Genomic DNA, 18210 nt, shown 5'->3' on the forward strand with positions numbered 1-18210 from the left:
TATTCTTTGACAACAGGTTTGGTTCTGTTTTTTTGTTTTATAATTTTTATTGTGCTTTAAGAGAAAGTTTACAAATCGAGTCAGTCTCTCACACAAAAACTTATATACACCTTGCTACCTACTCCCAGTTACTCTCCCCTAATGAGACAGCCCGCTCCCTCCCTCCACTCTCTCTTCTCATATCCATTTTGCCAGCTTCGGTCCCCCTCTACCCTCTCATCTCCCCTCCAGGCAGGAGATACAAACGTAGTCTCAAGGGTCCACCTGATCCAAGAGGCTCACTCCTCACCAGCATCCCTCTCCAACCCATTGTCCAGTCCAATCCCTGTCTGAAGAGTTGGCTTCAGGAATGGTTCCTGTCCTCGGCCAACAGAAGGTCTGGGGGCCATGACAACTGGGGTCCTTCTAGTCTCAGTCAGACCATTATGTCTGGTCTTTTTATGAGAATTTGGGGTCTGCGTCCCACTGCTCTCCTGCTCACTCAGGGGTTTTCTGTTGTGTTCCTTGTCAGGGCAGTTATCGGTTGGAGCTGGGCACAATCTAGTTCTTCTGGTCTCAGGATGATGTAGTCTCTGGTTCATGTGGCCCTTTCTGACTCTTGGGCTCGTAATTACCTTGTGTCCTTGGTATTCTTCACTCTCCTTTGATCCAGGTGGGTTGAGACTCCTTGATGCATGTTAGATGGCCGCTTGCTAGTGTTTAAGACCCCAGACACCACTCTTCAAAGTGGGATGCAGAATGTTTTCTTAATAGATTTTATTATGCCAATTGACTTAGATGTTCCCTTAAATCATGGTCCCTAAACCCCTGCCCCTGTTCAGGAATGGTTTTGGTTTTATTGGTAATAAGAGGACAGTTTTGGTTTTTGCCCAATTTTCTTATATGCAGCCAAATTACTAATTTCTCTTATTAGTTTTTTAAGCTTTTCTAAGTATACCATATTATCAGCAAACAATGATTTCTCCAATATTTATATCACTGTGAAGCCCTAGTGACGCAGTGATTAAGTGATACGGCTGCTAACAAAAAGGTCAGTAGTTCAAATCTACCAGCCAGTCCTTGGAAACCCTATGGGGTAGTTCCACTCTGTCCTTTAAGGTCGCGATGGGTCGTAATTGACCTGACGACCACCGGTCTGGTTTACTTTGTTTTGCTGGAGCATGTACTGCCAAAACATTGTTGAATGATTGTGTTGGTCCCCTAGCTTGAACTGGGGGGCTGGGGGGGCAGGGGGCGGTTCAACACTTGCAACTGACGATGTCTTGACAAATACAGGAATACGATTCCAGCCAAACGCATCGTCTCCAAGCTCCAGATGGAACACCTGGTGACTTCTTATCTCAGTCTGTTTTTTATCTTGGATGTGGGTTCTGCGTTTTGTCTGTTGTTCTGGCTTCATAAAAGGCTCAGTACACTTCGTAACAAGGTCATATTCTCTCACTTATTTGAAGCCTGATTTTCCCCTTTGAACTTAGGAGTTGTTAGGGATCAGTCATGAGCTCAGTGGATCGATGTGCAGACACTCTGCTAGTGAAAAAAGTGGCACTCACAGACTGAATTCAGTTTGGCCAAGGCAGCATTTTGCAAGGGCTTCGCTCACCTGGTCAAGCAAGTTTCACGCAGAGTACGTATATATGTATTGTATATATACGTGTGTGTATATATATATGTGTGTGTGTGTGTACATATATGAATATATACCAAAAAACCAAACCCATTGCCGTTGAGTAGAATCCAACTCATAGCAACCCCAGAGGACAGAGCAGAACTGCCCCATAGGTTTTCCAAGGACCTTCTGGTGGATTCGAACTGCTGACCTTTTGTTTAGCAGCTGTAGCTCTTAACCACTGTGCCGCCGGGGTTTCAATATGTGTATGTATGTGTATATACATATATACATATAACATTATTTATTTATGTATAGCAAACCTGTTGCTGTCGAACTTATTCTGACTCACAGCTACCCTATAAGACAGTAAAACTGCCCCATAGCGTTTCCAAGGGGCAGCTGGTGGATTCGAACTGCTCACTTTTTTCATTAGCAACCGGTAGCTCTTAACCACTGTGCCGCCAGGGTTCTGTCTCTATATGTGTGTGTCTGTGTGTGTGTGTTTGTGTGTCTGTTGTTAAGTGCCATCGAGTTGGTTCTGACTCACAGCGACCCCATGTACAACAGAACCAAACACTGCCTGGTCCTGCGCCATCCTCACAATCGTTGCTATGTTTGAGCCCATTGCTGCAGCCACTGTGTCAATCTATCTTGTTGAGGTTCTTTCTCTTTCTTTACTGACTTTCTGCTTTACCTAGCATAATGTCCTTCTCTAGGAAGTGGTCCCTCCTAAAAACATGTCCTAAGTTTGTAAAATGAAGGCTCACCGTTGTCCCTTCTAAGCAGTATTCTAGCTGTACTTCTTCCAAAACAAATTTGTTAGTTCTTCTAGCAGTTCATAGTATATTCAATATTCTTTGCCAACACCAAAATTCAAAGGCATTGATTCTTCTTCTGTCTTCCTTATTCGTTGTCCAGCTTTTGCATACATATCAGCCAATTGAAAATATTATGGCTTAGGTCAGGCACACCTTAGTCCTCAAAGTAACATCTTTGCTTTTTAACACTTTAAAGAGATCTTTTGCCCAATGCAATATGTCTTTTGATTTCTTAACCGCTGCTTCCATGGGCGTTGATTGTGGGTCAGAGTAAAATGAAATCATTTGAAAACTTCAATATTTTCTCCATTTATTATATGCTTATTTGTCCACTTGGAGGATTTTTGTTGAGGCGTAATCCATACTGAAGGGTGTGGTCTTTGATCTTCATTAGTAAGTGCTTCAATCCTCTTCACTTTCAGCCACCAAGGTTGTATCATCTGCATATCGTGGGTTGTTATCCTGATGCCCTGTTCTTCTTCATATAGTCCAGCTTCTCAGATTACTTGCTCAGCATGCAGACTGAATAAGTATGGTGACAGAATACAACCCTGACACACACCTTTCCTAACTTTAAACCACGCAGTATCCACTTGTTCTGTTTGAACGACTGCTGCTTGTTCTATGTACAGGTTCCTCAAGAGCACAATTAAGTGTTCTGGAATTCCCATTCTTCGCAATGTTATTCATAGGTTGTTATGATCCACACAGTCAAATGCCTTTGTATAGTGTCTTTGATAGAGTGCAGGGTACCACTTTTCTATCACCCTCTATTAGTGGGAAATACTTGAGTTTTCCTTCTCTGACAAGTTTCCCCCTTTCATGGGTTCCGGCTTTCGCAGGTTGTTTTATATATATATATATATGTTTTTGTGTGTCGTCCAGTCAATTCTGACTCAGAGAGACCCCATTAAAACTGCCCCATAGGGTTTTCTAGGCTGTAATCTTTAAGGGAGCAGATCAAATCTTTTCTTCCATGGAGCTACTGGGTGAGCTTGAACTACCAAACTTTCAGTTAGCAGCCATGCGCATGACCGTTGGGCCACCAGTGGCCCTTGGTCTTCTATGCTAACCTATTGCCATTGAGTTGATTCTGACTCATGGCAACCATATAGGACAGAGTAGAACTGCCCCATAGGGTTCCCAAGGCTGTAATCTTTGAACACTCTTGGCATTTCTCATGCTGAAAGATCTGAAGAAAATATTCAAGCCCTGAGTTGCAGTATTGAAAGATTCTATGGGCAAAATACTGAACAATGCAGGAAGCATTAAAAGAAGATGGAAGAAATACACAGAGTCAATGTACCAAAAAGAATTGGTTGACGTTGAACCATTTCAGGATGTAGCACAATATCAAGAACTGGTAGTATTGAAGGAAGGAGTTCAAGCTGTACTGAAGGCATTGGCAAAAAACAAGGCACCAGAAATCGATGGAATATCAATTAAGATGTTTCAAAAAATGGATGCAGCACTGGAAGTGCTCACTTGTCTATGCCAAGAAATTTGAAAGGCAGCTACCTGGTCAACCGACTGGAAGAGATCCATATTTGTGCCCATTCCAAAGAGCGGCAATCTAATGGAATGTGAAAATTATTGAACAATATCATTAATACCACGTGCAAGTAAAATTTTGCTGAAGATAGTTAAAAAACAGTTGCAGCAGTATATCAACAGGGAACTGCCGGAAACTGAAGCTGGATTCAGAAGAGGACGTGGAACAAAGGATATCATTGCTGATGTCAGATGGATCCCTTGGAAGCTGAGAATACCAGAAAGATGCTAAACAGGTTTCAGCAGAGCTTCCAGAGTAAGACAGACTAGGAAGAAAGACTTGGTGATTCACTTCTGACAATCACTGAAAACCACATGGATCACAGCAGCCTGATTCTGCTGCTCGTAGGATCACTACCCCACCTTAGGTCCCTCATATCTGTTGTTCCTCTCCCTGGAGTTATCTTTCTCCCATACACAGTGGAATTAAATCCTTTTATCCTTTCGATTTTGGTTTAAAGGACACTTCCTTTGGGAGACTTTCCAGGATCCCCAGATAAGGTCACACGCCCCCATTAAAGGCACTTGTAGCACCTGGTGTGGTTTTTAGCCATTTTCACAACCACACTTTAATGAATTGCTTGTACAACTCTCTGTATAGCATGAATTCCACCTCCCTACTGCCTAAGATGCCTGAGGAGGGACCCATATTTGGCTTTCCATTGCCGTGTCTCCAGTACCCAGCCTGGCACCAGGAGCTGGTTTGCTGAATGAATGAAAACACAGTTGGAGCGGGGTGGGTGCCAAAGAATTTTGGCCTCAGAAGGTTGTTTTAAGAGGCACTTGCTTCATGCCACTCCCTTTATGAATAAAAAGGGACTTGTGGGACAGGAAAAGCAGAGATGCCTGCCTATGTCTTATATTTTAGTCATGTTGCATTTCAAAATCAAGCCTGTCCTCCACTGCCTGGTTTCTTTCACTTCTCAGGGACTTTTCAGCGCCATTGCTGGAAGTTGCAGCCAGGTGAAGGGAAAGATGCTGCCCTGATTCGGCTTTGTCATGCATCCACCAGTCTGAGCAACTACAGTAGGATTTATTGTTCTCCCCAAATATCTCTCCAGTCCACTGACCCAAGCTTAGGAAGCGTCCTTCCAGAAAAGATGGTAATGAAGTGTCAATGGTGGTGTGGGGAGTGGCAGGGGGAAAACCATTCTAGGAGGGGATATTTGTGTATTGGCTGCTCCTGGGCTTGGCGTGGGGCTAAAAGAAAAGGCAGTGGGTGCCAGCTGCAAGTGGAGCTTTAGTACCGTTTCTGTTGGCTGCTCAAACATACATGCATACATACATGCACACATATGCACACAGCACAATACATTCACTGCACACATGCACACATGCACATACACATACAGACATGACAAACACATATGCACATATACATGTAATACACCCATATGCATACTGACACAATACACACACATGTACATACACACATAATACACACATGCACATACTGACACAACACACATGCACATACACATGTAATACACGCATGCACATGCTGACACAATACACATGTGTATGTACACATGTAATACACACATGCACATGCTGACACAATACACATACACATGCTAACACAATACACACACATGCATGTACACATGTAATACACACATACCCATACATACACACTACACACACATGCACATGCATGCACACATATATACACATATGCACACAGATACACAAATGTGCACACACAATTCACAAATGCACGCATACACACATACGCATACGTGTACACACATACAAGTACACCTAAGCACATAAATGCGCACATGCACACACACATTATTCTTAGAAACGGTAAAGTCAAACTTCCTGAGGACAAAGGAAAAGGCTTTCCTCTCTCTTACTTTCCAAAACGACACCAGCACTGATGTTGCGCAGCGGTGGGTGCTGGTTCCCTCCCTTTGATGTAAGCTCCCCAGGCTCTGCTTTTGGCTGGCCTCTTGTTCAGCTACCCAAAGAGTAGACCTTGCTGGTAAGTGCTTACGCCAAAGTCTCCGGCCTGCTACGTTTCCTTCAGTCCTTACGAAACTCCACTTTAGGGGGACACATTCACACAGCGGGGCCCGGCCTAAAGAACCTGGGGTCTAGTGCCTTTTCTTTCTCCTCTCTCCACACCTGGCTGAAGCTGCCCTCCCTCCACATCCTGTTTTCAAAGTCCTGCCTCTGTCCTGTCTGCTTTGGGGATCTGCGCTGTGCTTCCTTTGGTCGGTCCTGGGGTCTTGCTGAAAGGAGCCCTGATGGCGCAACTGGTAAGTGCTTGGCTGCTAACCAAAAGTTTGGCTGTTCCAATCCACCAGCCGCTCAGCTGAGGAAAGATGTGGCGGTCTGCTTCCGAAAAGATCACAGCCTTGGAAACCTTATGGGGCTGTATTACTCTGTCCCATGGGGTCACTGGAGCCCTGGTGGTAAAGTGGCTAAGACCTCAGCTGCTGACTAAAAGGCTGGCAGTTTGAATCTAAGAACCACTCCTTGGAAACCCTGTGGGGCAGTTCTACTCTGTCCTGTAGGGTCACTAGAAGTAGGAATCCACTCAAAGGCAACGGGTTTGGGGTCTTTCTGCTGTCTAGACCCGGACCAGGATGTTGCCCCCTGCTGGCTCTGATCACTGGGAGCAGGACACCCTGCAGGCACCCCTCCCCAGGAGGCAGCTTTGGAGGCCCGCAGCCAGCTGGCACTGAGCAGCCTTCCATGCCCTGCCCAAGCCCTTCACAATGCATTTGCACCCTGGCTGCATTCCCGGGGCCAGCCTGTGCAGGCGTGGATTTAAAAAGCTCCATTTCTCATGCTTCTCCTCCTTTCTGTCCAGGCAGCATATCCTGCTCCAAGGGGCTAGGTTAGGACTGGCCCTTGCGTGCCAGCTCGGCTGTGTGGCTGTGTGGCTGTGCAGGTGTTCGTGACTAGCTCTGGGCAAGTCTGTTCCAGAACTGTACAAACCACCTTCACTTAGACAGCCTGCTTTCCACAGTCACCACCTTCTTGGGCCACCTTCAGCCGTGAGATGAGCAGGTAGGACACAAGTCACCTACCCTCCCTATCTTTCACCCTGTGACTTTCCCACCATTTGTGATTCCTACACTTTCTTCCCTTTTATTTTCTCACCTTCCTCTCCTGTTCCTGTTTACTGCTACCTCTCTCCCTACCTCTCTCTCTCTCTTTCACTCTCATCTCTTCCTCCCACCATCTCTTTCTTTTTCATCACTCGCTCTCCTGCTCTCTCTCCCACTCCCCCTTCTCCCTCCCCACTCCTCACTTTCCCAGGGCAGGGCTGGCTCATTGAACCTGTTTTTAGGAACTACTTTTTTGCTACCAAAGGGCCTTCCAGTTCATACCCCACATGAGCAGCGTAGAACTGCTCCATAGGATTTTCAAGGCTGTGGCCTTTCAGAAGCACATCACCAGACCTGTCTTCCTAGGCACCTCTAGGAGGGTTGAAACTGCCAAACTTCTGGCCAGTAGTTGAACACTTAACTGTTTGCACCCCTGGGAATTCCTTCAGTAAAGATTAAAGCCAAGAAAACCCTATGGAGCTCAGTTCTACTGTGTGACACGTGGGGTCTCCGTGAGTTGGATTTGACTTCACAGCAATTAAAAACAACAGAGGGTACACCTGTGAGGATTAGATTTGGCTGCAGGAAACAGAAATCCTACCAATAACAATGGCTTATACAAGACAAGTGTGGGTAGCAAGTTCTATCTGACTCTTTCATCCACTCCTCATCCCTCCGCCCACCTTTCAATCTTGCCGTCATCATGATCCCCAGAATTTGAGGTGGGAGACTCCATTTTGTAGTGTAGAATCTGTTAAGGTAACTCTTCTTTTCTGCTCTGAGAAAAGTTGGTAAGAAAGTTGATACACACTGATAGCTGTTGACTTGTGGACGTGACTGGTGGGGTGGAATCTGGGGAGCTCAGGATGTAGTGCAGCAGGAGGCCTCCAGAGGCCTTCCCAACTCGTCCTCAAACTACCACCCTGCCTCTTTGGAGAGGGAGAGGCAGATAGGTGGGTACAAAGAGAGAAATAAACCCGGAAGCTCAGGCACGAGCTGATAAGGAACCTCATTGGCCCAAGTTAGCTGTGTGCTTAGAAAGAGTTAAATATTAGTTTTGATTTCTTTCATATCAAAGGGCAAAAGTCAGAGCAAGGGAGACATAGTTCAGGGTGATTGCTAGGAAGCCTGTGGTTTAGGCAGTGTGAACGATTCATCATCGTCATTATTTTACTTTCACTCCCTCCAGCATGGCCTTCCTTCTGCAAGCATTTCAGAGGGCTTCTGCTGGGGCTTTCTTGTTAGCACTTTGGGGTGTGACTGGAGGTGAGAAGCTGCTGGTTGTTCCTCAGGATGGGAGCCACTGGCTTAGTATGAAGGAGATAGTTGAGCTTCTCAGCGAGAGGGGACACGACATTGTGGTGTTGGTGCCAGAAGTGAATTTGCTTCTGAGGGAATCCAAATACTACACAAGAAAACTCTATCCAGTGCCGTACCCCCAGGAAGAGATGAAGGACCGATACCGCTCTTTTGGAAACAGCCATTTTGCTGAGAGATCTTACCTGAGCACCGCTCAAACAGAGTATAGGAATGTCATGATTGTTATCAACATGTACTTTACCAACTGCGAGAGCCTCCTGAAGAACTCGGAGACCCTGCAATTCCTCAGGGAGAGTAAGTTCGATGCCCTTTTCACAGACCCAGCCTTGCCCTGTGGTGTGATCCTGGCTGAGTACCTGGGCCTGCCCTCTGTGTACCTCTTCCGGGGCTTCCCATGTGCCCTGGAGTACAAGTTCAATGGAAGCCCAAGCCCCATGTCCTACATTCCCAGGTACTATACTCAGTTCTCAGACCAGATGACTTTCTGCCAACGGGTGGCCAACTTCCTCGCTAATTTGTTGGAGACCCCTCTACTTTACCTTCTGTTTTCAAAGTACCAAGATCTTGCCTCAAATCTCCTCAAGAGAGAAGTGGACTTAGTCAGTTTGTATCAGAAGGGCTCCATTTGGCTGTTAAGGTATGACTTCGTGTTTGAGTTCCCCAGGCCAGTCATGCCCAACATGGTCTTCATTGGAGGGACCAATTGCAAGAAGGTGGAACGTCTAGCTCAGGTTGGTGGTTTTACCTATTTTTGATTGCCCTGTTTCTTAGAAAGTAGACAGAAATCATTCATATGTGCTCTGTCTTTCCTTATTCAATCAGCCTCTCCAGCCCACCTGGGAGGGCTGCCTGAAGAAATGGTGGTCTTCCTTCCAATAAAGGGGAAAGGGCCTCCAGGTGAGGAGCAGAGGGGGCGGTAAGACATTTGAGGCTGAGCTGATGCAGAGGATTTGGATGAAGACAAGACTGGTGTTAGGGTACCTGGGGAGAGACTCAGAATCATAGAATGAACCTTTATGGACTGTTTAGGAGACAGAAGAGAAAGATTGCCCAAGGGGACCAGAGCTGGGAGGCCAGTTCATGTCAAAACCCATTCCCAAACTCTGTTCCATGCAATTTCCCTGGGCTTTTCTAAGCCAGGGACCAACAAACTACAGCCTGTGGGCCAAATCTGGCCAGAGGCCTGGTTTTGAATGACTCAGCTAAGAACAGTTTTTACATTTTTGAAGGGATGTTAAACAGCAAGAACATCATACACAATATGTGACATATATGGTCTGCAATGCCTGCATAGTTTTATTTGGCTCTTTAGAGAAAAAGTTTGTGGAACCCTGACCTGGAGTTCCCAGAGTTACTTTGTTTTGATGAGTAGGATTGTTAGTCTCCTTTGTGGTTACCTTAATATTTACCCCTATTTTTCTAGGTTTAAGACTAACTTTTATGTCTTTACATTGCCTTGAATTCCTCTCCGTATGAAAGATCTATGACTACATTTTTTAATTCTTCTTTATTGTTTTAATGTTGTCTTCTTTTACATAATAACATCATTGTTTTCCTGTTTTCCTTGATTTATTTTTGTGATTTCTCTGTCTGGGTTGACATCTGATTGCTCTGCCCAGTGTTCTAGTCTTGGTTTGATACCCGATATTATTGGGTTTTTAAGAATTCCCTAAACTTCTGTTTATCTAGAAATGTCCTAATTTCACCATCATATTTGGGAGACAGTTGTGCTGGATATATGATTCTTGGCTGGCAATTTTTTCCTTCAATGCTTTTTATAAGTCAGCCCATTGCCTTCTTGCGGGCATGGTTTCTGCCAAGTAGTCTAAGTTTATTCTTATTGACTCACCTGTGTAGGTTACTTTTTGTTTATCCCTAGCTGCTCTTAAAATTCCCTCTTTATCTTTGATTTTGGCAAGTTTGATTGTAATATGTCTTGCTGACTTTCTTCTAAAATATACCTTATGTGGAGTTTGATAAGCGTCTTGGATAGATATCTTCTCATCTTTCACGATATCAGAGAAGTTTTCTGCTAACAAATCTTCAACAATTCTCTCTGTATTTTCTGTTATCCCTCCTTGTTCTGGTACTCCAGTCACTCGTAGGTTATTTCTCTTGATAGAGTCCCACATGGTTCTTAAGTTTTCTTCATTTTTTCAAATTCTTTTATCTGATTTTTCTTCAGATATGTTGGTGCCAAGTGATTTATCTTCAAGCTCACCAATTCTATTACCCACTTGCTCAATTCTACTCCTTTGACTTTCTATTGAGTTGTCTAATTCTGCAATTTTATTGTTTATTTTCTGAATTTCTGATCACTGTCTCTCTATGAATTCTTGCAGCTTATTAAATTTTTCATTATGATCTTGAATAACCCTTTTAATTTCTTCAACCGCTTTATCTGTGTATTCCTTGGCTTGTTCTGTGTACTGCCTGATCTCCTTCCTAATCTCATTCCTGATGTCTTGAAGAGTTCTGTATATTAATCTTTTGAATTCTGCATCTGGTAATTCCAGTAAGGCACCATTGTCCAGGAGATCCCTTGATTCTTTGACTGACAGCTTGTTGAAGTGATCATGGTCTGTTTCTTTATGTGACTTGATACTGACTGTTACCTCTGAGCCATCTATAAGTTATTGTATTATTTTATTTTATGTTTGTTTACTGTATCCTAGTTTCTTGCTTTGTTTTATTTTGATATGCCCAAATGCGTTGCTTGAATGAGCTAGCCTGATTATTTTCACCTCTGAAGTTCTGACGTCTTGTCACCAGATGGCTAGAGCTGTTATCAGGTATATCAGTCTAGGAGTCCATTCACTTTTCTTGCATAAATTCAGCTCAGGTGTTCAGGTAGCTGGTCATCAAGTGTGTGGTACAGGCTCTGTCCTACAGCCTTAGAAGGGCAGAGGTGATTGGTGTAGGTACCGGTATCTGGTTGCAGCATGGGGTCATGCCCTGAACAAGGCAGGGGGCTGAGAACTGTCCCCTGAGTGTCTGTGGTGAAAGTGTGTCCCTCTTCCCTAGATCGTACAGGTGGGTGGGTTCTGTAGACAGACTACGGGCATCCAATGCTTTTGGTTGTAAGGACTGGGAGGTACCAGTTATCCTTGGACCCCTGTCCCAGGTGAATAGGAGACCTGATTGGAGCCACCAGTCCTTATGCCACTGATGTGGGTAGGTGAGCAACCTGGTTTAAGAGGTAAAGCGGTGCCAACTATCATACAGCCACCTCTTTGCCGCACAGCTGAAATGGTTGCAGTCTGCCAACCAGGGCCTATTCTCCTGAAATAGGTCCATGCAGGAGGGAAAGCTATTCAAAGTCCATGTACTGTTTATACCTGGACAGGAGCCACTTCTGTCCTGATCTGCCCCAGTTAGTGGACCTGGCAAATTATCTTTTCCCCCAGTTGTGAATTTATTCCTTCTCCAAGGCTGGGAGGCAGGCTCAGGGCACTCTACGGGCCAATCTCAGGACCAGGGAAATCAACAGCCACTGAAGCCGACTTGGGGACAAGGGTGAGGTAAAATATGCACAGTACTTAGCTTTTGCTGAGACTGCCGTTCTTCTCTGGTTCTGGGGGTGTGAGTAGGTTGTGCAGTTGGTTGCTTCTCCCTGAGGAAACTGTGACTGAACACTACTACCAGCCCACAGCATCTGCTCATGGGAATGGTGCCTGAGGGACCCCAGTGATTCAGGTCTGGCAACTCCTCTCCGCTTCTGAACCGTCTCTCCCTCCTCCTACCACTCAGCCTGTTTTCTAAGTTTGCTTTTGGTGTTCAGGGCTCCTAACTTGTCGTAAATATAATCGTTTCTTTTTTTTTTTTTGGTCTTTGTTGTAAAAGGGATTGCCAGAAGCGTCTGACTATTCCACCATCTTGGCCCCGCCCCTTCCCAGAGTTACTTTGGAAAATGAAAAAATGTGTGTGCATATTTTGAGTGTTTACACTTCTGAAAGTCTTCAGACCACTCCTTATCTTTCACACCAGAATTATCTTTACAACACAATTTCACCAGAGAAAAACCTCAAATAGGCCCCAAACACCTTTACCACCCTTCTTTAACATCTGCTAATTTCTATGTTAACAAGTTGGATATTGGCTGTAACTACTGTGAAAAGAAAGGGGCAGAGATGATAAGCTGAATGGGACTGGTTCCAAGGAGCAAGTGGCTTGAAATAGAAACCTCCTTTGTCAGCGAAGGAAGGATGGAGTCTTCGTGGCACACTGGTTAAGTGCTCGGCTGCTAACCAGAAGGTTGGCAGTTTGAATCCACCAGTGGCTCCACAGGAGAAAGATGTGGCAGTGTGCTTCTTTAAAGATTTACAGACTTAGAAATCCTACAGAGCAGTTCTACTCTGTCCTACAGGGTTACTGTGATTGGAATCAACTCGATGGCAATGGGTAATCTTTAGGGAAGCTGGCTGCCACATCTCTCTCCCACAGCATGGCTGGTGGGTTCATACCACCAACCTTTTGGTTAGCAGCTGAATGCTTAACCACTGCACCACCAGGGCTCCTTAGTTTAAAACACACTAGATTCCAGTTCCTCAGGGCTGGGCCTTCTGTTCTCGTTTCCTTTTGTGTTCCAGAATTACCTTGACCAGTGATTCTCAACTGGTGGTGACTTTGCCCACCAGGAGGCAATGTCTGAAGGCATTTTTGATGTTACAGTTAAGGGGTGCCAGTGTCATGTACTTTGGACATGTTATCAGGAGGAACGAGTCCCTAGAGAAGGACATCATGCTTGGTAAAGTAGAGGGTCAGCAAAAGGGAAGAAGACTCTCAATGAGATGGATTGACACAGTGGCTGCAACTGTGGGCTCAAACATAGCAACAATTTTGAGAATGATGCAGGCCTGGGTGGTATTTTGTTCTGTTGTGCATGGGGTTGCTACGAGTCAGAACTGACTCTCGGCACCTAACAACGACAACTGTCAACTAGTAGGTAGAGGCCAGGGATGCTGCGAAACATCCTACAATGCACAGAACATACCCAGCACTGCAACAAAAAATTCTTCTTATGAAAAAATTAAATAACGGTGAAGTTGAGAAATCCTGATCTAAAGAAATTTCAGGTTAACATTAGGGACTTCTCTCCAGCAGGGTCCCAGATGGGTGGTGTGGGGCAGCAAGGGTCCTGTGCCCACCTCTGAGCACATCTTGTCTCCTTACAGGGTTTTCTACGAGTAACACATCCAGGCTGAAATTCCAACATTTATGGGTTGAGCTGAAGGTTGAACTCTGGGCAAGTCAGGGGAACAAAATCCCAAAATGCCAAGTCATTCTGAATAGGCACTTAAAAAAAATTCAAATTACAATGCCTTTAATGTGTTGCTTCTCTCTCAAAACTGTGTATTTATCTTTAAAACCCAGTACCTTGGAGATTACCAGCATGTGGAACATTTTGGCAGAAGTGTTTCTGTTAATGAGTAATTATCTAAAGAGTGGCTAAATGCTAGGGTGAATCAGGGTTGTTTTTTTTTCCCAAAGCATTCAGTATAAAATTAGACAAACAAGAAACAAAAAAACCCAAAAAATCAAACCCATTGCCACTGAATTGATTTCAACTCATAGCAGACTTACAGGACAGAGTAGAGCTGCCCTATATGGTTTCCAAGGAGTGCCTGGTGGATCCAAACTGCCTATGTATTGGTTAGCAGCTATAGCTCTTAACTACTATGCTGCCAGGGTTTCCATTCAATACGACTCTCCAAAAAACTGGAAACTTGGTTGGTTAATAATTTAGGTGATTCTAGGAGGATGATGTTAATTGTTTTTAAACAGCTTTTTTGAGATAATTCACCTACCATATGTCTTAGTCATCTAGTGCTGCTACAAAAGAAATACCACAAGTAGATGACTTTAACGAAGACAAGTTTATTCTCTCACAGACTACTAGGCTAGAAGTCTGAATTAAGGGTGCCAGCTCCAGGGGAAGGCTTTCTCTCTGTGGGCACAGGAGGAAGGTCTTTGTCATCAGTCTTCCCTTACTCTAGGAACTTCTCCATGCAGGATCCCCAGGTCCAAATGATGTGCTTTGCTCCTGGTGTTGCTTTCTTGGTGGCATAAGGCCACTTTGTCTCTCTGTTTGCCTCTCTTTTCTGTATCACAAGAGATTGGCTGAAGACACAATTCAATCTTAAAATGACTCCTGCCTCATTAACATAACTACCACTAATCCGATCTCATTAACATCATAGAGATGCAATTCAGTCCATGACACCATGCAATTCAGTCCATGACACCGTACAATTCAACTATTTAGAGTTTACAATTCCATGGTCTTTAGTATATGCACTGAGTTGTGCAACCAACATCACAAACAATTTTAGAACATTTTCAATGACTCCAAAAAGAAATACCATATTCATCAGCAGTCACTCCTTATTCCCACCTTCTACCAACACCTGACAGCCACTAATCTCCTTTCTGTCTTTATGAATTTGTCTATTCTGGACATTCCATATGAATGGAATCATGTGATATATGACTGCCTTTTTTTGGCTAGTATAATGATTTCAAGATTCATCCATTTGTAGCATTACTTTTTATTACTGAATATCCAGGCATGGACCAGTAACTTGAAATTTGTCTCCAAAATTGGAGGGTGCTGAGAGACTGAAGAAAGAGGCAGGCAACTCCAGTGTGGCAACATACGAGTTTTACAAGGAAGTCTTACAAACAAGGTGGCCCCTGCTGGCCCTAGGACCATGCAGACCTCTGTACCCAGCAATAGGCAGGGTGGAAGTTTCATAGTGATCAAGGACAAAAGTGGCTACAAGCCAGGGAGTTACAAAACTGCCTCAGCAAGGTCACATAACAGGGCTTGGAAAAGAGCAGTGAACTAACAGAAAAAGCTGTGGACTAATACAAAGTGTAAGGGCAGCCATGTTGGACCTCACAAAGCCTGTTTTCCCCTTCAGTCCATCCTCGAGGCCAGCTCTTAAAATCTCATGCATTCCGCCTCTCCCACAAAGTCCCTGAGGGCCCCAAGGGAAGGTGTCACTGTTGGGACAGACAGTGTTGCTGTAGTTGAAGGCACAGACCACACCAGCAGTATAGATAAACACAGCAGACAACCCCTATACCCAGGAAAAGAACAAGACCCATCAAAACACTATGCTAACTAGAGGAGAAATAGGATAACCAGGCAGCCAAAGCAGACCAGCCATCAGGTGTGTCCAGAGCTCCTACCAGTTCCTTCTTGTGGCCTAATAGATCAGTTATGTCCTGGTGGTAGTATGGTATATAGGTACACTATGCAGTCTTTACTACGGCACATATCCCACCTTGAACAGCTGTTAGAATGTCCAGATCCATTCAGTTCTGAAGGGCTACCTTCCTTATTTGGGTGGTTTTGGCAGTTAATAGCCACAAGCTTTCACTGTTGTCATTCAGGACACGTTTAGAAAAATTAGTTAAGGCATCAGTTTGTTCCATTACTTCTAAGGAGCCCATGGAGGGAATAAAAACAGTCAAAAGGTAATCATACCAGCGGAAAAGGCTACACTTGGCCCACCTGGCTTTCACTATGGGGTAATTCAGAGGTTTTGGTATAGTTTTCTTGACAGTCCCTGCAGTATAGGGTGGCCTCAAAGTGCAACACCCTATCAAATCTTGTGGTAACCAGGGCCACAGGTAATAGCCACACAGCCACTGGTTGCCATTAGGAGGGGGCTATGCTCCTGCCTTCCAGCTGGGGTGTTTATTATATTGCAACCAGTTAGTGGTACTAGGTATTATCAACCGTTGGCAGAGGAACACTAGAGTCCAGCCCACTATGGGAGCAGAGGACTTTGAGGGAGATGGAGGGGAGTACTTGAGGAAAGACAGTGGAACCTTGGTTCTTTTGTAACAGAGAAATATCTTCAGCAGTTAACACGATGTCATCAATGTAATGAAATCAATGGACAGCAGCGGGGAAGGTGAAGAGTCAGATCTCTAACAGCCAAACCATGGCAAATAGTGGGACTGTGCAGATATCCTTGGAGGGGCACTTGAAATTCCCATTTCTGCCCCTCCCAAATGAAGGCAAACCGGTCCTGTGCGGGCTGGGTTAGAGGAATGCTAAAGAAGGCATTGGCCAGATCTAACACAGCATGAATGAATAATTGGCATCTTTGAATTGTGGTGTTGGCAAAGAATATTGGATATAACAAGGACTGCAAAAAGAACAAAGAAATCTGTCTTGGAAGAAGTACAACCAGAATGCCCCTTGGAAGGAAGGTTGGCGAGCCTACGTCTTACATAATTTGGACATGTTATTAGGAGGGACCAGTCCCTGGAGAAGGACATCAAGCTTGGTAAAGTAGAGGGTCAGCAAAAACGAGGAAGACCCTTAACAAGATGGATTAACATAGTCACTGCAAAGATGGCCTCAAGCATAACAACAATTGTGAAGATGGTGCAGGTCTGGGCAGTGTTTCATTTTGTTATACGTGGTGTCGTTCCCACCCAGGACTGTTGCACATCTCTTTGTAACTGCAGCTCTTCCTGTAGGGCTCTTATTGGTGCTTCGGCACCTAGCTGGGTGTCCATGGCCAGCCAAAGTGCACAGAGCAGTGGCCATCTCACAGCCACTACTGCTCATCTAGCTTCCTTTCCACACTTATGAAGTCATGCATAGTCTCAGAACCATGATATGCCTCTTGGCATTTTGGGGGCGTCCACGTACTCGTGAGGCAGATAGCGTGCATAAAGCATATGGGCAAAACCTCCACACATGGAGGTCGCTGGCCAACCCAGAATTTTCTCCGTGGATGCCTCAATCCCACTTGCCATTTCTTCAGTCTCCTGGCTGGCTTGGGCCAGTAGCTTGAAATTTGCCTCCAACATGGACAGCGTCGAGAGACCGAAGAAAGAGGTGGGCAACTCTAGTGTGGCAGAAAGAACTTTTATTAGGAAGACTTACAAAAGATGCAGTCCCTGGCAGCCGAAGGACCAGAGCATATCTACACAACAAGTAAGGAGTGTGGGGTGGAGGCGCTCAAGGACAAAAGTAGCTATAGCCAGGGAGTTATACAAGACTGCCTTAGCATGGTCACATGACAGGGGCTTGGAAAACAGCAGTGAACTAACGGAAAGAATGAGGGCAACCATGCTCAACCTTGCAAAGCCTATTTCCCCCTTTACTGAATAATAGTTCATTCTGTTGATAGTGCTACGTTTTATTTATCTACTCATCAGTTGACGGACATTTGGTTTGTTTTCACTTTTGGGCTATTTTGAATAATGCTGCTATGAACATTTGTGTATGTTTTTGTGTGGACATATATTTTCAGTTCTCTTGGGTGTGTATCTAGGAGTGGAATGCTGGGCTGTATGGTAACTATATATTTAATCATCTGAGGGAATGTCAGATTGTTTTCCAAAGTGGCTACACCATTTTTTTATTGTGGTAAAATACATACAAAATTCACCATTTAAACTGTTATAAAGTGAACAATTCAGCGGCATTCAGTACATTCACATTTTTGTGCAACTATCACCTTTATTTACTTGTAGGACATTTTTCTCACCCCAAAGTGGAAACCTTATGCCCTTTAGGCAGTCACTCCCCACTCCCTTTCTCCCTCCCCTGACAAACACTAATGTGCTTTCTGTCTCCATGGATTTGCCCATTCTATATTTCATATAAATGGAATCATGCAATATGTGGCCTAAAATGTCTGGTGTCTTTCACTTCTACTCCGACACACACAGGGTTGCCGTGAGTCAAAGTCAACTTGACTGCATCTGATTTTTTTTGTTTTTCTTTTAGTTAGCATACTGTTTTCAAGGTTTGTCTATGTTGTAGCATGTATCATAACTTTATTTCCTTTTACTGTTGAGTAATATTCCATTTTAGGCA

At 44.5% G+C, this 18210-nt stretch overlaps 1 protein-coding gene across 1 annotated transcript in view; it reads left to right on the forward strand.

Annotated features, from left to right (window-relative positions):
• The first annotated feature begins 6968 nt into the window (after positions 1 to 6968).
• The window catches only part of LOC126078229 (UDP-glucuronosyltransferase 1-6-like), a 220496-nt gene continuing 209254 nt past the window's right edge, over positions 6969 to 18210 (forward strand). The window contains exons 1-2 of the mRNA XM_049888492.1: positions 6969 to 6999; positions 8230 to 9091. Of these exons, the coding sequence (XP_049744449.1) occupies positions 6992 to 6999; positions 8230 to 9091 (870 nt within the window). The 5' untranslated portion in view covers positions 6969 to 6991. The remainder of the gene's footprint in view (positions 7000 to 8229; positions 9092 to 18210) is intronic.

This window comes from Elephas maximus, chromosome 6 (assembly GCF_024166365.1).
Source record: "Elephas maximus indicus isolate mEleMax1 chromosome 6, mEleMax1 primary haplotype, whole genome shotgun sequence".
Lineage (NCBI taxonomy): Eukaryota > Metazoa > Chordata > Mammalia > Proboscidea > Elephantidae > Elephas > Elephas maximus.